General features: G+C 39.2%; 1 protein-coding gene across 1 annotated transcript; it reads left to right on the forward strand.

The window, feature by feature from the left end:
* Positions 1-14,678: 14,678 nt before the first annotated feature.
* Positions 14,679-17,054, forward strand: LOC308635312 (disintegrin and metalloproteinase domain-containing protein 25-like; the record flags this gene model as incomplete). Its single annotated transcript, XM_081269664.1, has 2 exons — positions 14,679-16,733; positions 16,830-17,054. The coding sequence occupies 2 exons, from the start codon at positions 14,679-14,681 to the stop codon at positions 17,052-17,054; spliced, it is 2,280 nt and encodes a 759-aa protein (XP_081125790.1).
* Positions 17,055-25,651: the final 8,597 nt, after the last annotated feature.

The following is a 25,651-nucleotide window of genomic DNA, read 5'->3' on the forward strand; positions in this document are numbered from 1 at the left end:
TAGGCAATAACTGATCGTATCATTTTCTGTAACAAAATATCTGAGGCTAAGTAAATTATAAATAAATGCAGTTTATTTAACTCAGTTTGGGGACTAAATGTCCAAACCAGCTCTATCATGTCAGCCTCTACTGAGGCCTTTCTGAAGCAACATAACCTGGTTGATGGCATCATGCAGCAGGTAATTGCAGGAGTGGCCAGTGGCACATGGGGAAGAGATCACATGGTAAAAAAGAACAAAAGAGACCAAGGTAAGGAAGCCAAATTTGCTTTACAACAGCACATTCTTACTGAAGCATCTGTTGAAATGTCTTCTCCTACATTTCCAATTTTATTTACACCTCCTCATTTTTTTGTTAGTTTAGCTAAAGGGTGGTTTTTGTTTGTCTGTTGTTTTGTTTTTTGGTACCAGGGATTGAACCCAGGGGTGCTTAAACCCTGAGCCACATGCTTAGCCATTTTTATTGTTTATTTTGAGATAGGTTTTGCTAAGTTGCTTAAAGCCTCCCTAAGTTGCTAACGCTGGATTTGAACTTTTAATCCTCCTGCCTCAGCCTCCTGAGGATCTGGAATTTCAGGTGTATACCACTGTGCCTGGTGCTAATGGGTTGTTTGATTCTTTCTTTATAAGTTTAAAAAAATTCTTAGCTTTATTGATTTGTTCCTATTCTGTATCTTTCCTCTGCTCCAATCTTTGTGATGTCCTTCATTCCACTAACTTTGGGCTTAGTGTTCTCGAGACTACACTTGTAGTTCCTTGAGGGTAGTTGCTATAGACTGCCCTTATTATAGGATGCTTTTCCTGAATCCTATAATATTTTTTTTAAAGAGAGAGTGAGAGAGGAGAGAAAGAGAGAGAGAATTTTTAATATTTATTTTTTAGTTCTCGGCGGACACAACATCTTTGTTGGTATGTGGTGCTGAGGATCGAACCCGGGCCGCACGCATGCCAGGCGAGCGCGCTACCGCTTGAGCCACATCCCCAGCCCTCCTATAATATTTTGAATGTTGTGTTTTCATTTCTGTTTGACTCAAGATATTTAAAAATTTTTTCTTTATTCACATCTGACCCATTGGTTTTGCAATGTGTAATTTCCACACATTTGAGGATTTTCCCAGTTTTCCATCTATTCTTAACTTATGATTTCATTCTGTTTTGGTCAGAAGAGATATTTAACATAATTATAATCTTTTAAAATTGTTGTGATTTTTTTTTCTGGGATGTAACTTGTGATCAGTCCAGCAAAATGTTCTCTGCATGATTGAGCAAAATATATATGCACTGCAGCTGGGTGGCATGTTCTGTTCATGTCTCTTAGGTTTATTTATTCTATAGTGTTGTTCACATGTGCTATTTACTTATTAACCTTTGGCCTAATATTATAGCCACAACAAAGCAGGATATTGAAGTCTCTCACTATTTTTATTTCTCTCTTTATATCTGTAAAAGTTTGTTTCAGATATTTAGGTGCACTGATGTTGTACACAGAGATATTTATAATTGTCATATATCTCTCTGATACATTGACCTTTTATCACTACATGATGACTTTATCTCTTCTGACAGTTTTTGACTTAGCATCCATGTTCTCTGATATAATTCAGTGTCCCTATGAAAGGGGGAAATTTTGGACAGAAGGAAAACAGCAAGTAGAGATTAGAATTATGTGGTTGCAGACCAGGGAACTACCAGAAGCTGGGAGAGAAGGCTGAATGAAATCATTCCTTAACAACTTTAGAGGCACAAGGGGCTTGAGGATACCACGATGTTAGACTTATGGCTTCTAAAACTGTCATACAGTAAATTTCTTTTTCTTGTTAAGCTACATTATGTACCTTTGCTATTACAGCCCTAGCAAAATAACAGACATGAAAAACCATCAAATCAAGTTTGGTCTCTAAGAATTAGTGGTAAAAAACTAAACTAGTGTGTGTGTGTGTTGGGGGTTGGGGGGGGGAGGCAAGAGAGTCCAGCTGCAGATATGCTTTGTCTCTGAGTCATTCATTGGCCTTAGGAAGAAATATGTAGATGAATGCTGATGTCTGAGTGTCTCTGAATAGGTTCAAAAATTTTTTTTAATGGAACTTGAAGTCCTTCAACAGTTCCAAAGTATGATTCAATGTTGAAATAAACTGAGACCAGGGTAGTAGTGGTTTGGGCAAAAGTGCATAGTGTGTATGAGGAAAATATCAAATAGGAGTAAGGAAATGAGTCTTATTCATATTGAACTGTTATTGGAATACAATGAGAGTAAGGAAGTCAGGGCTTTTTATACTGAGTAGTAAGTAGCTTTAATAGAGACAATGGAGCCAGAGTGAAGAGGAATTTGAGGTTGTTGCCATGCTCTGAATTCTGAAAGATTCTTGTTGCTAGGAAGCTCAATCTAGAACTCAAATGAGAGACAATTGAAAGGGAAGGGATTCATATTTCTCTTTGTCATGAGAGTTCTCAAAAAAGTCTTTGTTGGTGGGTATTAGAAATGAGACATAAAGAAGGCTGTACCTAGAAATGATCATGGGAATCATCACTTCATCTATTGGTAAGTTATTCAAGAGTTTAGCTCTAAAGAAGAGAAACTCAAATAAACAGGATATGAATGAACACAAACTCGTTCACCCTGCTTCACTACCACCCTGAGAAACCATAATTTCTTGAGAGTTATTCAGATCTTTAAGAGCATTAAGCACTTTATCATTTCTAATTCTACTTTATTGGCTTGGGACACAGTGAACCATTTTTAATGTATTGTTACTCAAGTTTGAAAACACTGAATTAGACTATTATTAAATAAGAGTGAGGAGCCATGAGCAGTGGCATAGGACTATAATTCCAGTGGCTTGGAAGGTGGAGGCAGGAGGATCACAAGTTCAAAGCCAGCCTCCGAAAAAGTGAGGTGGTAAGCAACTGGGTGAGACCCTGTCTCCAAATAAAATACAAAATAGGACAGGGGATGTGTCTCAGTGGTGGAGTGCTCCTGAGTTCAATACCCAGTATGCCCCCCCACACACACACACAAAAAGAGGGAGGGTCAGTGATAATTAGAACATGTAGATGGACGCATTGTTGAAGTTTTGGCATAGGATAATCAACTTTGAGGATTCTGTACTATCAGAATATTATCTCACTTGATGAATAAAAATATTATATTCCCTCAGGGTCTTTGCACCTGGAGTCACTATATAAAACAATGTCATGAGTGAAAAAAGGCTGGCTTGAATTTGTTTTCAGTTCATTTTCCTATTACCTGCTTGCAAGATGAGGTCTTAAGAATATATTGTGAGGGGCTGGGGTTGTGGCTCAGTGGTAGAGTGCTTGCCTGCATGTGTGAGGCCCTGGGTTTGATCCTCAGCACCACATAAAAATAAATAAATAAATAAATAAATGTGTCCATCTACAACTAAAAAATATTTTTTTCCAAAAAAGAATTCATTGTGAGACATTTATTTTTGTTCACGCTCAACAAGGCACACAAGTAACCAATGACTATTTCCATCACAACAAAAATCTACACACTTGCATAATTTTAAATACATATAAAGAGAGAGAAGGACAGCAAAGAAGCTGTTCAGAATTTTACTCATTTTTTTATGTTTTCTGTTCTTATTTTTTTTTTTGGTATCATTTGATTTTTACTTTTATATTTTTTATTTTTTTATTGGTTGTTCACAACATTACACAGCTCTTGACATGTCATATTTCATACATTAGATTCAAGTGGGTTATGAACTCCAAATTTTTACCCCAAATGCAGATTGCAGAATCACGTGGGTTACACATCCACAATTTGGAGAAGCTGTCCTCAAAGATGTCTTTTAGTGACCTTGCTTACTCCGGTGGGTTTTTGGCATTCGTGAAGTTAGCGGCCTCTTTACTTAATTATGTCCCCAAGCAATCAAGGTGCTCTCCTCACTTGAAAGATGTGGGTAGTGACCAGCCTCAGCCGGGTCCCCTTCCACCTATCCTCCATGACAAAGAAAATTACCTGATCCTGTCCTAAATGGGCATTAAGTGAAGAATTCTTGGTTTTGCCACTTAAATTTACCGCGGTGGAAATCTGATAATAATAACAAATCGCCAAAACAAAGACAATATTGATTTTCATTTGAGGGAACATGTTGATGAGAAAAATTGAGGGGGGGGGAACACCCAGAAAGTTGAGAAACCATGTAAACAACAAAGGCACAGGTTATTAAAAACATGGAAGTATTTAAAATCAATATCTGGCCCTGCACCGCCCCGGCCCGCGTGGTTGACTGGTGGCTTCCACCTCAGCCGCAGAGAGAACCTGGGAAAGGATGGTGGCCCGCGAGGCTCCTAGCGGTCAAACCGGCCGTGATATCCCTGAGCCAGGCTAGTGAGGCAGCGTCGGCGGACAGGTTCTAGGTCTCTGTCCACCCTTCTGCCTGGGCCAGAGGAGGCCAAACTGCCTGTGGGGCTGGAGGGGGGTCCGGTGCCTGAGAAGGGGAATTCTCTTCACCAGGATATGAAGACTATTCCATCACCAATTGCACAAAGTGATCCTTGTTGGTTTGGACAATGCAGGAAAACTACCATCCTTTACCAATTTCCTGTGAAGCTGTGCATACATCCCCTACAATAGGAAGTTACACAGAAGCGTGATTAACAATGCGCGTTTCCTACGTGGGACATTGGTTGCATTTTTTCTTGAATACTTACTACACCAACTCGGAGTTTTGAATAGTAGTTGTGGACAGTACAGAGAGGATTTCTGTAACTAGAGATGAACTCTAGGAAAGCGCCTAAGGACCTAAGAAAAGCTGGATTACGGTTTTTTGCTACTAAGACATGAAAGACTGCAGGACTGTAGCATAAATCTCCTAGTTTTTGAAGCTAACTTCTATTAAAGATCATGAGGGGCATACCCAGGCATGTTGCGCTCTTACTGGGTAGGGACTATCCCAAGAACTTGAATGGATGTCACGAGTTAAGATTAGATGATCTCTACTGAGCTCTTCTCATAGACTTGTATAAACAAAGTGCTGGACTTTCCCTGAAAACTGCAAAAATTAATGTTTTGGATATACTTATAATGAACTGGTTTAAATTTTTCTTCTTGTTGAAAACAAGATGAAGTCTCATCTTTCAATTTGCTTTCTCATTCGTTCCTTCTAAAGTACTATATTAGAGCTGCATTTGACATTTTACTCAATGAATCCTCTCAGGACAATGTATAGCCTGTGCTAAGTACAAAGGGAGAGGTTTGAACTTTAAGAGCTTTATTATCAATATACCCCTCCCTAATTGAATATTGTTCTCTTCTTGTTCCACTAAGTCAAAATACAAATCAGCACAGATACTGTTTCCAATATATTAAAATGTAATGTTACTTATGAAAAAAGTATTTTGCTTAAAGTTGTGTATGTATTATGTATATATCTCAAGCTTTGATTTATGTTCTAAAGAAAAGCAAATAATGCAAAAATTAGTAATACCCTTTAATGTGATAAGTACTGGCATTGGTATAAGTGCCATTTTATACTTTTACTGTAGTTTCTCTGTATTGTACTAACCAACCCCTGCCTCGAATTATTGAGTGCTGCAGTCTGGCTGGGCACAATTCAGGAGCCACTTGTCAGAAGAAACTAACTGTATTTTTAGAACCACACAGCCAAACAAAACAGCTCCTCAGGAAAAACCCTCAAAGCCCAACTGCCACCACTGGCTTCCCACAGCCTCTCTCCCAACCACAAGCCTCTCCACCTCCCACAATCCTCCTGCTCTTGAGGCTGATTGGCTGGGTCCCATGGACAGAGCCAAAAAAGTCCCCCAATGAGCAGCTCCATGGTCTGAAAGGGCAGGGAAACAGCCCAATGAGCATCACCGCAGAGGAGCCAATCAGCTAGATGTTGCTGGGGTCGCTGTGAGCCAATCATCAGCTGGCAGCTGGAAGTTTGCCGGGGCCCCTTCGGCTGTGGCTCTCAACATCTCCCGCTCTCTGTTTAAACAACAAGCATGTGGCTTAGGGACCGACCATGCCTGCCTTAGGTTGTCCAATAGTACATATGGTTCTTACCCGTTATCGGATGAGCTGACCTCAAGGCGTCAGCCTCCTGTCTTAGGTTGGTACCATTGCAATTGGATCTTACCCGTCACTTACTACAGGTCCAGTATACAGCCACACCTGTGGAGAGGTCTTTGTACCTGCCGGGGGGTGAGGTTCTTTGCCTCACTTCTGTTGGCCCCCAAATTTTAGCTGAACGATCATGACAAGCAGAAGGGAGGAAGATACACCAAGCCAATTGATGGCTCCTTTTGGAAAAATTGTACCACCGATGACATCATCAGCAAAAATACCCCAACACTACTACAAGTCGCTGCACCAACAGATAGTTCACAATGCATACAGGTGATACATAGTCCAGGCAGGTTTTGCAACCAGAGGGAGCGCAGGGTTGGACATCTGCGCCTCCGCCAGATCAGTACTAACTCCAGAGATAGGAGTTCAAATCATTCCCACAGGAGTAAAAGGACCTCTTCCCGAAGGAACAGTAAGCTTATTATTGGGACACAGCTCTTCTACTCTAAAAGGACTTATGATAAGTCCTGGGGTAATGAAGGTGAAATAAAAATTATAGCCAGTTCTCCAAAGGGTATATCAGTAATTTCACCAGGAGATAGAATAGCACAGTTACTAATAATACCAAGCCTACATGATAAATTTTCCAGTCGTGTCGTAGAAAGAGGTTCCAAGGAATTAGGCTCCACAGGTGTAGATTGGGCTATGCTTTCTTTAAATTTAGATTCTCGCCCCATGCTAAAACTAAATATTCAAGGACATGAATTTAATGGGCTACTGGATACAGGTGCAGACCTTAGCATCATCTCTTGTCAAGAATGGCCAAAACATTGGCCATTACAACAAGCCACTCAAACGCTTCGAGGCCTAGGAGTGGTGACTAATCCCCATAGTAGTGCAATGGTATTAGATTGGAAGGATCCTGAAGGATGTGAAGGAACTATACAGCCATATGTATTGGATCATCTTCCGGTAAATTTATGGGGACGAGATGTCCTAGATCAATTAGGTTTGACATTAACAAATAACATCAACCAAAATGCACCCACCATTATGGCTAGACAAGGTTTTAGGAAAGGAAAAAGATTAGAAAAACAAGAACAAGGTATAGCAGCACCAATACAAATAGATCAAGGAACAGATAGACATGGGTTGAATTTTCAGAAAGGGCCACTGAGACAATAAAAATTACTTGGAAATCAGAAAGACCAGTATGGGTTCCTTAGTGGCCCCTGACTAAAGAAAAGATACAAGCAGCCCATGACCTGGTCAAACAACAATTAGCGGAAGGACATATACAACCTTCTGTATCTCCCCATAATACTCCCATTTTTTTCATCAAAAAGAAATCTGGTAAATGGAGATTATTGCAAGATTTAAGAGCCATTAATAATGAGATGGTTATTATGGGACCTGCTCAATCGGGGATTCCTCAATTGTCTGCTTTGCCAAAAACTTGGTATGTTTTAGTTATAGATATTAAAGATTTTTTTTTCCAATTCCAATTCATCCTGAGGATAGTCCACGTTTTGCATTTACTATCCCTGCACTTAATCATGAAGGTCCTGATCAGAGATATGAATGGAAAGTACTCCCTCAAGGGATGGCTAACAGCCCAACTATGTGTCAAATTTATGTTAACAAAGTAATCCAGCCACTTAGAAATCAAAATCCTGAACTATAAATATTTCACTATATGGATGATGTATTATTAGCACACAAAGCTAAAAACACATTGCTAGAATGTTATGCCACACTTACAAACTTATTAAAAAATTATAATCTAGAGATAGCAATAGATAAAGTACAATTAAATTTTCCAATTAATTATTTAGGAGTTCTATTATCCTCAACCATGGTCTGTCCACCAAAAATTCAAATACGAGTAGATCAACTCAAATCACTTAACGACTTTCAAAAGTTATTAGGAGACATAAATTGGATAAGGCCTTATCTAGGTAAACCAACAGGAGAGTTGGGACCTTTATTTGATATCTTAAAAGGTCCATCAGATCCAAATTCACCCAGAATGTTAACGCCTGAAGCAAGAAAGGCATTAAAAATCATTGAAACATATATGGAAAATATGCATTTGGATAGAATTGATATAAGTTTGCCTTTATTATTTATTATACTACCAACAAAAAATATTCCTACAGGAGTATTTTGGCAAGAAGGTTCATTATTATGGATACATTTATCTTATTCTCCTAACACTATTCTTACTAGGTATCCTGAGGCTGTAGGACAATTAATACTCAAAGGAATAAAAGCAGCAAAGGGAGTATTTGGAATTTCTCCCAATAAAATTATTACTCCATATACTATGAATCAAATTGATGAGTTAGCTAATAAGTTAAATACTTGGGCAATAATCATGTGCAAATCTAATGTTTCATTTGATAACCACTTATCATCTAATCCTTTATTGTCTTTTTGGTCATCGCATCCTGTAATTTTTCCAAAAATGACAAGAAAAACACCTATCATGAATGCTCCAAATATATTCACTGATGGATCAAATAATGGTACAGCAGCAATAGTTACACCTGATCAAACTTTTACATTTTTAGTACCCAAACAATCAGCTCAAAAGGTAGAGCTTAATGCAGTATTACAAGCTTTTGTGATGTTTAAAGATTCTGTATTTAATTTATTTTTCCGATAGTCAGTATATAGTTAATGCTATAGTATCCCTTGAAGATGCTGGTAGGATTTCCCCTTCCTGTACTGTTTTCTCTTTGCTTTCCACTATACAAAGTCTAATCTGGGACAGAAAAGATCCATTCTTTATAGGACATATCAGGGCACATACAGGATTGCCTGGAGCCCTTAGTTTGGGCAATGATTTAGCAGATAAAACTACACATGACATACATATTTTTCTCTACACTAGAAGAAGCTATAAATTTTCATAAAAGGTTCCATGTCAATGCTAATACTTTACAAAAGCGTTTTAAAATAACTAAGGAACAAGCCAGACAACATATAATAAAACAATGTCAAAATTTTGTGACATTTTTACCACAAGTTAATCTTGGAGTCAATCCTAGAGGATTGATACCTAACCATATTTGGCAGATGGATGTCACACACTTGCCAGAATTTGGAAAATTAAAATATTTGCATGTTACAGTTGATACTTCTTCTGGATTTTTGATGGGCTCCCTTCATACCGGAGAAAAAACTAAAGATGTTATAGCTCATTGCTTACAACATTTTCCCACTGTAGGCATTCCAAAACAGTTAAAAACAGATAATGCCCCTGGTTATACTTCTACCTCTTTTAAACAATTTTGATCATCATTTGGCATTACTCATATAACAGGAATCCCATACAATCCACAGGGACAAGGCATAGTTGAAAGAACTCATCAAACTATTAAAATGTACTTATTAAAGCAAAAAGATGGAATTGGGAAGGGGTATATATTCCCCAAAGATAAACTTAAAATAACCCTTTTTACTCTAAACTTTTTAAATTTGGATTCATCAGGACTTAGTGCTACGGAAAGGCATATGTGTCCAAAAAATGTGCATAAGCCCAAGGTACTTTGGAAGGATATTCTAACAGGACAATGGAAAGGTCCTAACCCAGTAATTGTCTGGAGTCAGGGGTCTGTTTGTGTGTTTCCACAGGGAGAACAGCAGCCGATTTGGATTCCAGAGAGATTAACCAAGGTCCTGACCCAGTGATTGTCTGGAATCGGGGGCCTGTTTGTGTGTTTCCACAGGGAGAACAGCAGCCAATTTGGATTCCAGAGAGATTAACTAAAGCGATTTCTACAGACCAAGAAGAAGATTATTTGGCTCAAATCCATAACAGCTGATATCCAAAACTCCAGTTTGGCTATCCTTACATCTGCGACAGAACTAGGATGCTTTTTTCAATATCTATTTTATTATTGCCCTTTCCCACATCATGAAGTTCTATTTTGTTTTTTGAGCTCATACAGACCTAGGTCAATGTTTTGCTGATCAGTTCTATTTTTTGACTATAGAGTTTTTAAACATTGCAATGGAGATTTCACCTGTAAAAAGTTATAAGGCCTTTACTATTATGTTATGTGTTGTGTGCACACTTGTGTTTTATGTTGTATGTTTGTATGTACGCATGTCCATATATCATATATGATGAGCGCTCATGAAAAAATGGATCCAAATATTTTTTTTATTCATGTGATTTAAATGGTTTAATTTAAATTGGGTAAACAACTGTTGAGGATTTTTTAATATGTGAACAAAAAAGGAGGTTAACAGATCTGTTTGTTTACTTTCACCTTTCCTTTTCATATTTAATATTATTTAATATTAATAATTCTCTTCAAGATAATGTAAATTGTTAAGAAAATTGTTTTCTTTTAGTGCCTTCTGGAATGTTACATAATTTTTTCTTTAGCCATTATTGCCAGAATTCCTATCTTCATCCCAGTGCTGGTGAAGACAAAGATAAAACCAATCTACAGCTTCTGCAATTGAGCTTCTCTTTAAAAAAAAAAAGATACAAGAAAAAAACTTGACATTGTATACCTATTTTGGCTGTTCAATAACACACGAGGAAACATGTAATGCAACTCAGTGAAATATCTGTCAAATTTGTGGCTTTACCAGGGACACGATTGTACAGTGAGCTTTATCAGATTATTCTTTGTATTGGTTTAAATTACTGAATAGATTATTACTCCATTCATCAGTCAATCATAGATTGCAATTAAAACTATCAAGTGATTTCTTCTTAATTGAAAACTATTGTATAAAACATGTCTAACCAGAGAGGTAACATTCTATAAATATTATTAATTAATTTAGCTACAATCTTTTGAAGTATTAAATTATATATGTCAAGCAGTTAAAATGAATTTGAGAGTACAAGTAAGGCATAAAAATTTTCCAGGCAACATTTCAAATTTTTTAATTTGCAGATATCCTACTTCTTATCTTAGGAGTTGGAATACTTGTCAGTTTTTTGTTGTTGTTGTTGTTTGTTTGTTTCTGAAAGTTTTTGTCCATCTTCTTTCACTATGTAAATGCAATGTATAACAATTAATAATGCAAATTATTTTTAAATGCTGTTGGCTGAAAAATTGATTGACATATGATATATTATTTTACTAAGAAATAACTTGACCCAAAATAACTTTTGTTTGCTTAAGCTCTTTTTTTAATGTATGAAAATTGAAGGTTATTTTTGTCATGATTGTAAACAGAATTATCTTGTGTTAAAACATATTCTTGAGTACTCTATTTGTATCTTTTATGCCCTGAAAATTTTAAAGTTAACCCAAATTAGCATGTTTAGAATATTCAAGAAAAAAAATAACTACTCTTTTAAATTTTTTTTAGTTGTAAATGGACCTTTATTTTTACTTATTTTATTTATATGTGGTGCAACGAATCGAACCCAGTGCCTCACATATGCTAGGCAAGTGCTCTACTACTTAGCCCCAACCCCAGTTCCAAATAACTACCTTTATTGAAACTTTTTAATTTTTTAGTTGTACATGGACACAATATCTTTATTTTATTTTTATGTGGTACTGAGGATTGAGTTCAGTGCATGCATGCTAGGTGAGCACTCTACCACTGAGCCACAACCCCAGTCCCCCAAATGACTACTTTTAATACCAACCTTTTAAATTTCATGAAGATTTGGGTAGGAAGAATAGTATATAATATAAGCATTGATAAAACTTTTAAAATTTATTTCTATAAAATGTAAAATAATGAGTATCTAAATCCAAGTTGGGTATGGTACAACAGTGTTTACTTTGGATGTTTCATGTGTTATATTTATGTTTTAATGTTCAAACCTCAATTAAAATATTAGTATTTGTCAGGCTTTTAAAAAAGTAAATCCTAAATTACTAAGCTTTGTCCATATGTACTCCTACTTTTGAAATTACTTGTCATATATTAAAAATTCCCTTAAAAAAACCCACGGGGGGGGGGCAATAAATATGTTCCTGACTTCATCCTTTAGGCTGAGCTATCAGGCTATCTTATTCTAGTTCTGTGTATCTTCCCCTCTTACCCATCCTGCTAAATAGACTCTGCTGTGATTTATTTCCTTAGAAGTATTGGCCGTGTGTTGACACAGTGGTGAAAAAAGGTGAGAGCATTCCTCTAGATTGGTTTGAGCACTTTGGTCAATAGGGGTTGAACCAACGGAGTCTTGAGCTGGGTTATAGGAATGAAAGATCAGTGATGGGAACTTGAAAAATAGGAGAACATGGAAGGCAAATTATGTGTGTCCTCTATGAAACCGATGAATAATTTTTAATTAAGATTAAGTTATGGACAACTAATATGTGAGAGTTAAGTTACGATGGCCAAGCATGATGACATGATACAGAACATGATCAATGGCTAAAGACAGTTGACCACAAGTCATAACAGAAACATACTCTCACACACCTGGGAGCTTGTGGTACTGAGGATTGAGCTCAGTGCATTCATGCTAGGTGAGCACTCTACCACTGAGCCACAACCCCAGCCCCCACAAATAACTACTTTTAATGCCAACCTTTTAAATTTCACGAAGATTTGCTTAACACAGCGAGAATATAGATAAGATTATTGGTGGAGAAGAAAGTAGCAGTAGACACCCAACACTTTCTGGCTTAGCAGCACTGATCAGGAGGTTGTTGAGAGAATTAGGAAGAATAGGAAATAATGGTGGAAGGAGATGGCTGCTACTTTTGTGATTTAAAGTGGCTTTGGCAACCAAAGCAAGGTACGACTGAATATCTGATCTGTCCGACAGAGGGGTTTCTGAGAAAGGAAGACATCTCCCCTGGTGGGCTTCCCAATGTTGGCTTATAAAATTAGGTTAAATTAACTAGGAAAAAGGAGTTCTCCATAAAGAAGTGTTAACAGGGGAGAGACTGCTGCTATGTTTCATGAGTAGATGATTCCATAGTGATAGGAAAAAAAATATTAGAAAGAACATCAAGATGAAATAAAAATTAAGGTGAAATGTGTCCTGGGTCCAGGAAGCAACAGGTGCTGAATCTGTTCTCTTTTGTGTTTGAACTTTTTACTATGGAAAGTGATGTTTGATCAGTGTGTTTTAGATCCCTCATTGTAGATTCCACATTCCTCTGCTGCCATTGTTGCTTTCTCCCCCAACCAGCATTGTGATTCTCAATGTCACCACTTTTATGTTACCATTCCTTTAATGATATCATGAGTACCATGGATACTTTCTCTAGGTCAAGACAAACAGGCATTTTATATGGAAACTATTGAATGAAATCTAACAGATTCTTAAAATATATCTTTGCTACAAACACTATGTAAATTTATGTTGTATATTATTAACTTATTCCAGGTTGTATCATACTTTGATGTTTCCCAGGTGTGCTACACAGTAACTGCATATGCTGCAGTATCTTTCCTACTTTGCTTGATAACAAAGTAACAAATCAGTATTATCAGACAGGAAGTGTGCTTTTATCAGATTTCTCATTTGTACTCTTCCATCATAGGATATTTGTACTCTCAGAATTATTGTTTAATCTGTATTTTTGTAGGTTTTGTCATTTCTGAGACAAATCCATGGGAAGATTGATCTTGGAGCAGTTTCCTCAGGATCCTGAAATGCCAGGGATTTTGATGCCTATGTTCTGGCACAACATCATCTGCACCAAAACTTTCCTCCATTCTCCCAGGGTTCATTGATTTAGTTTTCATATTAAGAGACACTTTTATTTTGCTCCCACCCTCCCTATTTCTGTTCCTCTTCCAGCTAGCTTGATCTACTTTTCTTTATATAGGGCCAGATATTTTGAAAATAGTATTTTGTGCATGAGTGTAATCATATAAAACACCTTTCAGTAACATGTATCAACCCAAGTTATGTATTCCCCATTCCAACTCCACTATTGCTTGTTTTAAGGCCTGAAAATATCCATTATGAGCAGATTCCAATATTTTTGAAGGACAATTGATGCTTTGACATGGAAATCCAACAGAATTGGAAGAAGACCAAACAAATCATAATTAGTTGCATGGAAGCCCATATTAAGAATCATGAAGAAAAGTAATGCATATAAAATTGTTTTGCATATTTCTCCTGAGTAATGTGTGTAAATAGTCATTTGATATAGGAAACCAAGTATTATTTATTCCAAGTCAATTTGTATATATTGTAATTCCTCATTAAAACAAAGTATATATTCAGCTTTTCATTCAGACTCTTGATTTAAATATTTATTGGGAAATGTTCCCACTTGTACATGTATTTAGAGAATGGTTCATGAACCCACAAGTCCTCCGTCTGTGTATGGCAATTTTCAACCAATGGGCAGTTGTCATTCTTTTCAACTCCCACAGTCTGACTCCACCTCACCAAAACTAAAGAGCAAATCCAGTGCATTATATGGAGTCATACCCTAAACCAAACACTAATGCATTTTAACCCATACCCTGCTATTCTTCTCCACCTTAGACTTTTCATAATTTAGCCACCCCATCTCTGCCCTTCTTTTCATTTTTTTCTTTTAGTTGTGTTGCTCTGATGGATTGACTCTGCCAGAAGATATCCAATTAAAGGTCAGTGCTGCTTGCAACCAAGTCAAAGGGAGGAGACAGGACAACAGCACCTCCTGCCCTGCCCCTTTGCCTCCAGTCACAAACCATGATGGCTGTGGGTGAGGCCCTGGTGCATATGAAGATCACTGTCCTACACCTCTGCCTGGGCATCTTACTTTTCCTTTCTGGATGGGCCCAGATTGGCCACTCTCAACAACAAAGCCCCCCAGAAGTAGTGATACCCTTGAGGATAACTGGCACCCATAGAGTCATGAGGCCCCCTGACTGGATCTCCTACAGTCTGCACTTTGGAGGCGAGAAACACATTGTCCACATGAAGGCCAAAAAACTTCTGGTGTCCAAACCCTTCTCTGTGTTCACCTACACAAAGCAGGGTGCTCTGCTCGAGGACCACCCTTTTGTCCAGAGTGACTGCTACTATGATGGCTATGTGGAAGGGGACCCAGAATCCCTGGTTGCTCTTAGCACCTGTTTGGGGGGCTTTCAAGGTATGTTAGAGATCCATGACAATGTTTATGAAATCAAACCCAAAAGACTTTCTGCCACATTTGAACATCTGGTTTATAAGATGCACAGAGAGAAGACACAATTTGCACCCATGAGATGTGGACTAACAGAAGAAGAACTAGCACGACAACTGAAGCTCCAAAGGAGTAATAATTCCATTCTGAGGCAAAGTGGCTATGAAGGGTGGTGGACCCACACATGGTATCTTGAAACAGTTTTGATTGTAGACTATCAGAGATTCCTTTATAAGCAAAGTAATGTTTCATTTGTTATACAAGAAGTATTTTTGCTTGTCAATAACATACATTCCCTTTTAAGTCCATTGGGTGTTGATTTGATTTTACTTGGAATTGAAGTCTGGAATGAAAAGAACTTTTTTGAGGTGAGTAACAACATATTTGAAACCCTGTATGAGTTTTGCAATTGGAAGAGAGACAACCTAGATTCTCGAATAAAACATGATCTTGCACATTTTTTGGTAAAACAAAATTTTGGTATGTATTTTGGCTTAGCCTATGCTTCAACAGTATGCATACCTGGTTTGGAATGTGGAGTGGATAGTTTCCCAGATGATGACCTGTATGAAGTCTCACTTACCATAGCACATGAGATGGGTCATAATCTGGGTATGTTCCATGATGTATGGATATGTCAATGTGGGCAACGCCATTGTATAATGTCTGAAGAACGATCGGATGGCACAAGATTCAGCAACTGCAGTTATGCTCAAATGTGGGAAAAATTTAAATATATGACCTGTATGCTCAACGCACCAAAACAAGAGGACATCTTCAGGGGGACTGGCTGTGGGAATGGTGTGGTTGAAGAAGGAGAGGAGTGTGACTGTGGATCCCCAATTTTGTGTACAAATCATCCATGTTGTTCGGTAACATGCACTCTGAAATTTGGAGCTGAATGTGCTTCTGGGCTTTGTTGTGAAGACTGCCTTCTCTTGCCACCAGGTCAAGTGTGTAGAGAAAATGTCAGTGAGTGTGATCTTCCAGAGTGGTGCAGTGGTACCTCACCTGAGTGTCCAGAAGATGTGTATGTGCAGGATGGGGTCCGTTGCATGGGCGGTGGCTATTGCCATGAGAAGAGATGCAATGCACGTGATGAACAGTGCAAACAGATCTTTGGCAAAGAATCTAGGAGTGCACAGGAGAGTTGCTACATAGAAATGAACAGCCGAGGTGACCGCTTTGGTAACTGTGGTCTCAGTGATGACCACTATGTTATGTGTAACATATCAGATTTCCTCTGTGGAAGAGTTCAGTGTGAGAATGTGAAAGAAATTCCCTCTTTGAGAAGTCACACTACTGTGCATTGGATTGACTTCAATGGTGTGACCTGCTGGGGTACCGACTATCATTTTGGGATGACCATACCAGATATTGGTGATGTGAAAGATGGCACAGAGTGTGGTAATGGACAAGTGTGCATACACCGGAAATGTGTCTCTATGTCATTGTGGGCAAGTGATTGTTCACCAGAGACCTGTGCTATGAAAGGGATCTGCAACAACAAACATCACTGCCATTGTGACCCTAACTGGGAGCCCCCAAACTGCACAAGAGATGGTCACGGAGGGAGTGTTGACAGTGGTCCACCCCCTGCAAAAGAAGTGCAAGAATGGAGGGCGAGGAAGAGAACACCGCTTTTTATATTACTTTATTGGCTCTTATTTATATGTTTGTGGCTTTTGATTTTAATTACAAAGAAAACACGGCTTAAGAAAAAAGAGGAAAATGTGCAGCCTTCACCTAAGAAGGAACAGTTGGGTACTCAAACTTCACCTGAGATGAAAGAGTTGGGTGATCAAACTCCACCTGATATGGAACAGCTGGACAATAAAATTTCACCTGGGATGGAAGAATTGGATGATCAATCTTCACCTGAGCTGCAACAGCTGAGGGCTTCAACTTCAACTTTATCTGAGGCAGAGGAGCTCAATGTTTAAACTTTATGAGGAACAGAAAAACAAAATTTTGCAATTTTGGAAAATAATACGAATCCTCAATTAAATCCCCATCCATTAATATTAGTATCCTGGCAATAAAAATGTTATTGCAGATTTTAGAAAGCACTGACAGAAAGTTCAGATCATTTCAAGATCATAAAAATTCAGTATTTAATATATGTAATTCCTAGCTCATTCCCACTTTTCACTATTTCAAGCAATTTTAGTAGTTTGTTTTGTTATTTCTTTATATTAACTGTACTGGGGATTGAATTCAGAGCCTTGCACTCACTAGGCAAGCATTCTACCACCAAATACCTCCCACCCTAGTGGTTTATATTTCATGGATATGGTTCTTTGTGTTTCTTTAGCAAAGGCCTACAGCATGGATGGGTCAAGTGTGTATGTGTGTGTGGGGGTGCATGTGTACTCGACATCTCTCAATTCCAAACCACCTTCCCTTCTCATTCTGCTCTGTCACATGGAGAGAGGAAATTTACAAATCACACCCCTTTGCAGTCCTCCCTAGCCTTTTCTTCCCTTGGGGGAACCAGAGAGAGACTGGATGCCTGTGGGAACTGCTTTGAAGTCTGTATCAGCATCATATCAGAGTTTTCATCTAGGCAGCTGTAGTAGCTTTCAGTGTGCATGTTATTAAATATCATCAGCACCTTGTGGTTACCTCAGGGGTGTGGTTTCTTATTTTGTGATTGAATTCTGGGGGCTATAAAACTTACCTTGGTATGATGGAGAACACAGGAAGGAGTCAGACATCAGAAGATTTGAATTTTTTCACCAATTCTCTTTACCCTCTTGAGAATATGATTTAAACTGAGGGAGAATGTCTTTGTAATCTCTAAACAGGACCAAAGCACTTGCCTCTCAACTCCTTTGCAACTTTGATTATAAAATAGGATAAGAAGATATTTATAATTATATATAGGATGTAATAAGTCTTGGTAAGTTTAATTTTCTCTGGGGAAAGAAGCCTAGAGAACTCCAATTAAGCCTTAAAAACCATACTTGGACATCATCAGAGAGCTGGGGAAGTTCAAACTGTAAGAAATTCTGAAGTGAGTTGAGAATCAACAGGCATTCTTTTCTCTGGAGAACTAGTGGATGTTGGATGTCAATTGAAGATGAGATCTGGCCCAGTGAGAGGAAGAGAAGCAGAACTCAAGTCCTCTGAGTTACTTCCCAGGGCTGCGTTCATAAAGTAGACATTTGGAGGCTTGAACTTGTATTCAGTCCCATCAGCCATATTTCATGGAATTGTGGGATACTGGTGAGCTTGTCTGAAATTTCTAAAAGGCATATTTTCCTAAATCCATGTTATATTTTGGACACAAGACACAGTAAAGTGGCTTGTCTCAAGCACACTGAGTTTCTCCAGTAAGACACTTACTGGATTCTGGCCTTTCATTTCACAAAAGGCTGAAGAGGTAGACTGTGAACATTTGGATGTAGAGATTGATCCCCATAATCCTTCAAAGCCGAGCAGTTAGTGTCATGTACACTCCCAAGTGAAAGTCGAGCAGGCCCATATCTGAGCAGTGCTCTATAAGTAAAGATTAAGTTGGGAGCCATGCTCTCCTTCTCCCCTCATATATGCTTCCATCTGGACTCGCCTGCCACTTCCCTGATCCTTCCCCTGTTCCATGAGCCAGTGCCTTCCCATTACCCCCTTCGGAGGTGGACCCTACTGTCTGAGACTTTTCAAGTCCTTTTATAGCCTCACACCATGAGCTCATTCACATCCATCTTAAAACTTTTTTTTAAAAGAGAGAGAGAATTTTTTTTAATATTTATTTTTCAGTTCTTGGCAGACACAACATCTTTGTTTGTATGTGGTGCTGAGGATCGAACCTGGGCCGCCTGCTTGCTGGGCAAACGTATTACCGCTTGAGCCACATCCCCAGCCCCCATCTCAAAACTTTTTGCAGAACAGCTTTGATCACATTCTCCCATTAGCCTTGTTCTCCCCTCCAAGGATTTGAGCTGCTTTGGGATCCTGGCCTGAGGGCTGGAGGACAATTACCACACACCTTCTTCCATTTACCTAGTGCTCTTCTTCTTCGTCGTCCACACTCCGGACTCATTTGGGTACAAGTCTCCTCTCTAGAACTTAGATCTTGGCCCCGCACCAAGGTTCTCACCCATCCCTTCCCCTTGATGAGTTCACTCCAGCTTGCCATGGGGAACTCCCAATCCCTTCCCCTTGGCGAGTTCACTCTTGGATCTTGGTTCTCAGGTCCTCAGCAGAGGTCATGAAAGCCCTGGCCAGGCAACCAAGACTCTCTATGGGCAAAGCCCAGGACTAGGGAAGTAGTGGGTGTCTCCCTTCTCAGTCCCAGACTCCAACTCACCATAGGGAACGCCCAAATCCCATCTGACTCAACTCTTGGCTGCCTCCTCACCCACTGAGCCTCACTCCATTTGGCTCCTGATCTAAAAGCCCATAGACCAATTCAACCTTCTAATCTTCATGACTTTTGTGCAGGCTTTCTTCTTTCTCTACTCTAACCCTTCCCTTTGCTCATCTTGCTCTCCTGCCCAGCTTCTACTTGCCACTAAAGCTCTGGATTCCTCCACAGACCCTACTTCTAGCAAGGGACCCAGAACTCTCCTATATTGTAAAACCCTAGGCAGCAATCTCCCTGGCTGAGGCCACACTGAAGCTAACGTTGACAAAAGACAGACTGAGTAGACTTGATAGGGGACCTAAGGGGGAAAAAAGTGTCAATTTAACTTTCCCCTTGTCTACCAACATGGGCTGCAACCTCTCATTAAGGAGTCAAAGAAATTCACCTTTGGTGCCCCACTCACCATCCTGGCTCCCCAGAACCTAAAGGAACTCCTCATCTATAAGGGCTTACATTTCTTACCCGCCTGCTGCCTTTTATCTCTACAGGTTTCCCTGGTGGAAGATCCCAGTCTTACTTTCCACTCGTGCTCACCTTTAAACCCTGCTACTCTCCCCTCTGCTCCTCACAACTCTTCTGTCTCTTCTCCTCTTACCCATTCATGCACTGAAAGTCTGGAGGAGTTTCTTCCACATCCCTCCTATGTATAGGAAAGTCCCTTGCTCCAGGCAACATACACAGAGTTCACAGATGGCTACTCCCTCCTTCAGGAGGGAGTTCATCAGCAGGGTATCTAATAGTCTCTCTAACCTCAGTTGTGGAAGTGGCTCCCCTCCCCAATAATACATCCAGTTGGCAGGCTGAACTTGTTGCCCTCATCAGAGCCTTCACTTTGGCAAAGGGAGCCTTCCTCAATGTCTACAGTGACTCTAAATATGCTTTCCATATAATTCTCTCCCACTCTGTTATTTGGAAGGAGCCTGGATTCCTTACCACCAAGGGGACTTCAATTACTAATTCCTCCTTTATCTCCAATCTCCTTCAGGTCCCAAAGCTTCCCACTGCCATTGGAACTGAAGGATGGCAGCTAAGTAACCCTCTTCTCCAGTGGGCACTTCCTTTCCTGACCTCTCTCCTTGTCATAGGCCTTTTTCTTATGCTTGCCCCCTGCGCCATTATATTTATTCAAGACCAGATTCAAAGGATCTCTAACCAAACCGTGAACCAGCTTCTGTTACAGGACTTCCAATCCCTCACCAAAATTGGGCTGTCCCCAGTCAGCATCACCCAGCACCTCTTGACCATCACCATTGCCTCAGTGACACACTGTAAGGGTCCGGCGAGCGACAGAGGAAGAGACCACCAAGAGACCGACTCATGCAACAGCAAAAGGGGGTTTATTGGGGATCCAGCGCGCTGGGGCTCCGTGCTCACTCAACAAGGGAGAGTGGCCCAGAGCCCCCAGCAGGGGTTGAGCAGTGCTTAAGTACACTTTTTTAGGGAGGGCAGGGACTTTACATACATCACAGTTTCCTTTAACAAATCACCATACACCGCGGGAAAATCAAACAACAATTCTCAAACATGATTAGTACATTCATTGGCGGGAACAGGTCGGGCGGGAGTGATAGGTCAGTTCTAAGGAGGGGGGTACATTCAAACTGATTGGTTTGGGCCCTGAATGCCTACATGCCAAACTGCACAGGGTCTAAGTTATTTAACAACTAAATGGTCAGGGGGAATATCTACTGGGCAGTCCTGGGAATTGTCCTAACAGCTACAGGAATTTCAGGTTTTGAGTGCAGTTTAGAAACTTTACAATACCTAGTCCTTTACATATTAACTCAGGCTTTGCAGCTTAGAAGCAGCTTTACAATGCCTGGTCCTTTACATTGTAACCTCAGTTTCTTTTATCCTTTCAACACCACTCTCCTAACAAGGGTCCAGACACTGCCCCTTCCCAGCAGGAAGAAGCTGCAGAAAATTGATCGATGCCCCTGTCCCTTAAAGACCCCAATAAGAAACAAAAAAGGGGGGAATGTAAGGTTCTTACTTAGCATCTGGGTGGCCATCTTAAGTGACAGTCGCCATCTTAAGAAAAATTTTGCTTTCCCTCCCAAGGGACTTTCTGAGAAAGGCTCACCACTCCCTCATACCAACCCCACCCTTAAACACCCACATTAGGACCCGCCCTGTTCTAATCCCTTAGCCACCCCCATGAAAGTCTCCAACACCAAGTCTATATTGCCTCTCTCCATTATGGAGAGATGTGCCTTTATTTGTCAGCTCTGACAAATAATATCTCAAATATATCATGGGATCCCTCGAAGAATAAAAACATTCACATTATAGAGAGTCCAGAAAGAAGAGAGGAGAAAAGAAATAGTAAACCTATTTAATAAAATGCTAGCTGAAAATTTCCCAAATCTTGGGCAAGACATCAATAAACAGGTCTATTAAGCTTAAAGGAACTTAATTAGATTCAGCCTAAACAATTACTCTCTGAGATACATTGTTGTCAAATATTTTAAGTCCAAGGCACAGAAATCTAAAAGATACCAACAGAAAAGCATCAAAACACATATAGGAAAATCTCCATTTAATTAACAGCAAATTTCTCAGTGGATATCTTTCAAGACAGGAGAGATTGGGACAATATCTTTAAAACTCTAAAGAAAAAAACCAAAACAAAACAAAATCCTGCTGACCAAGAATACTATACCCAGCATGGCTATCCTTCAGAATGGAAGGTGAAACGAACTCCTTCCAAGACAAGCAAAAACTGAGTCAATTCATCATCACTAGGCCAGCCTTACAACAAATGCATCAAAATTATGTCAAAATAAAAGGATAATAGCTACTATCAAGAAAATGTAAGAAAGTGTAAAACTTAATAGTACCTCAATACACAAAAGAAAAAAAGGATCAGCCCTTATCAATACAGAAACCAACCAACTACAAAGAACAAGAGAGGAAGGAGAGAACCAAAGCATATACAAAACCACCACAAAATTAACAAAACAACAGGAGTAAGTCCTTACCTAGCAATAAAAAGTTGGAATGTAAATGGCTTAAAAGATTCTCCACTTAAAAGATTTATACCAACTAAATGGGGGAAACAAAGACCCAGCAATATGCTGCCTGTAAGAAATACACTTCACTTGCAATGACACACAGGAACTTAAAATAAAGAGATGCGCAAAAATATTCCATGGAAACAGAAACCAAATGCAAGAGCAGGAGTAGCTATACTTACATAGCACAAACATTTCTACCTTGCACACAGGCAACAGTCATGAGACTTGCTTTGAGACTCCAATGATATAGTAGAGAAATTTGGGATCTGTTTGTTAGTTTTTCTTTCCTGGCTCTACCACTACCTTGTATTACCATCTTAGAGAAAGACATTTTAAATCCCCAGATCATCCTTGTGTGCAGAAGAAATACTGTACTGGGCCAAGTTAGGATTCACATGGGTTCTAGTTTACCATGAGCATAGTGTGGTTTACCCATACACAGGAATAACATTGAGCTTCAACAATACAAATCTCAGATTTCCCCTGTACTGTATACCTTGGGTTGTCATTTGCCCCTTTTCTTCTTAGGAGTAATAATAGAAACATCACATTGAAATAATCTTAAACTGGGGGAGGTAGCACATGCCTGTAGTACCAGCCACACAGAAGGCTGAGGTAGTAGGATCACTTGAGCCCAAGGGTTTGAGAACAGCATTGACAGCATAGCTACACTCTCTCTTAAGAAATCATAAAATAAAAATAATAAAAATAATCCTAAGGGGTTGCTTAATCCAAGCTCAGAAATAGCATCTTACCCTGTTCATGTAGGTATATACTTAAAGGAGCGTTCAAATGTTGCAGATTTTATTTGTTTTGTCATAAGGAAAATTTAATGGAGCATAGAAAATTGTGTGCAGAGATTTTTTATTTTTGATCACATTTTGTGGACTATAATTCATTTTGTATTCAATCACAAAGGATTTATTATTTTAAAATAATAAACCAAGAATGATATATTAATAATATAATATTTAAAAGTACTCTAATTTGGTGTAGTTACAAATGTAAATTAACAAACCATCACACAGCATAAAGTCTTCTCTGATATAAGGGGGTGACTCAAAATGGAGTAGGGAGGAAGAGCATGGGAAGAAGATTACTTCTAGATAGGAAAGAGGGGTGGGAGGGAAAGGGAGGGAGAAGGGGAATTGCATGGATGGTGGAAGGAGACCCTCTTCGTTATACAAAATACATGTATGAAGATGTGAATTTGGTGTCAACATATTTTGTATACAGAGATATGATAAATTGTGGTATAAAGATGTATTAAGAATTGTAATGCAAATAATAATAATAATAGAGCTCATGTAAAAAATAAATAAAATTTTTTTAAAAATCAACAAATATTTGTGCTACACATAGTCTGAAAAATTAGTTCGCAAAAGCAGCCTAAAGAGAGAAATATTTAGGAAGGATAATGAAAATTTGAGATAATTTTTATTAGATTAGCAATCCTATCACCCACAGTCCCTGGGGCAGTGTTTATCACAAAACTTTGTCAAAGATTGGCAGGAAGCCTTGAAAACTCTCACACCAACAAAAGTAAAAGTGCCACAATCGCTCTGATGAACTTATTTAAAAGAACAACCATAAAGTAATACTTTCCAATATAAAATTGTGTTGCTGAAGGTAGAGAATGGAACAAAATAGAAATATTTAAAATTGTACTGCTTAAGCTGGGCACAGAGGCACATGCTTGTAATCCCAGTAATTCAGAAGGCTGACATGGGTTTCTTAAATTCAAGGCCAGCCTGACTCAATTTTTTTTGAGATAAAACCAGATTTTTTTTTAAAAAAATATTTATTGTTTAGTTATACGTGGACACAATAAACTTTATTTTATTTTTATGTGGTGCTGAGGATTGAACCCAGTGCCTCATGCATGCTAGGCATGTGCTCTACTGCTAAGCCACAACCCCAACCCCCCAAAACAGATTTTGATATAAATGAATGAGTTATCCACACAGTGGCTCTTTTCATAATTAGCAAAAATATGTAAGTTGAAAATATATGAAAAAAATGTTCAACATCTCTAGTAATTAGAGAAATGCACATCAAAACTAGTCCAAGATTTCATCTCACTCCAGTCAGAATGGCAGCTATTAAGAATACAAACAATAATAAGTATTGGCGAGGATGTGGAAGAAAAGACACATTCATACATTGCTGGTGGGACTGCAAATTGGTGCAGCCAATATGGAAAGCAATGTGGGGAGCCATTCTAACACGTGATTGGGTGACTCCCGTTAAGGGCCTGAGGCGCTTTGGCTCTGTCGAAGCTTTCCCGACCCTTTCCTGATGAGAGAGCCCATCCGTGTGGGGGTGTGCCTGACCACTGACCCCGGGGACCCAATCACTGACCCTGACCTTGGAGTGCAGCCCCCCCTCAACCTTCATTGGATGGAATTCTCCCCTGAATCTCTTGTTCCCCAATAAAAGGCTACTCCCCGGTGTGTTCACTCTCTCTCTCTCCTGCTAGCCCTGAGTAATCCTTGCTGCCCTGCTGGGCGGCTAGAGGTGGGAACTAGAGAGGTGAGCCGTCTTGGACCTAGCAATATAAATAAGGTAACTGAGTTTGTGTGTTTTATTTCGATCTCTTCTAACTAACTTTATGCCTAGAATCTCATTAATGAAACCATTGCGCAGGACGCGTGGTAGAAAGCAATATGGAGAATCCTTGGAAAACTGGGAATGGAACCACCATTTGACCCAGCTGTCCCAATCCTCGATCTATACCCAAAGGACATAAAAACAGCATACTACAGGGACACAGCCACATCAATGTTTATAGCAACATAATTCACAATAGCTAAACTGTAGAACCAACCTAGATGCCCTTCAGTAGACGAATGGATAAAGAAAATGTGTCATATATACACAATGGAATATTATTCAGCATTGAAAGAGGATGAAATCATGGCATTTGCAGGTAAGTTGATGGAGTTGGAGAATATAATGCTGAGTGAAGTAAGTCAATCCTAAAAAACCAAATGCTGAATGCTTTTTGATTTAAGGATGACGATTCAAATTGGGGTTGGAGTGGGGGGCATGGGAGGATTAGAGAACTCTAGATAGGGCAAACAGGAGAGAAGTGAAGGGGGGGGGAAGGGGTAGGTAAAGCAGTCGAATGAGACGGACATCACTATTTTAAGTACAT

The sequence above is a fragment of the Spermophilus citellus genome (genome assembly GCF_964194105.1).
Source record: "Spermophilus citellus genome assembly, chromosome: 16".
NCBI classification, from domain to species: domain Eukaryota; kingdom Metazoa; phylum Chordata; class Mammalia; order Rodentia; family Sciuridae; genus Spermophilus; species Spermophilus citellus.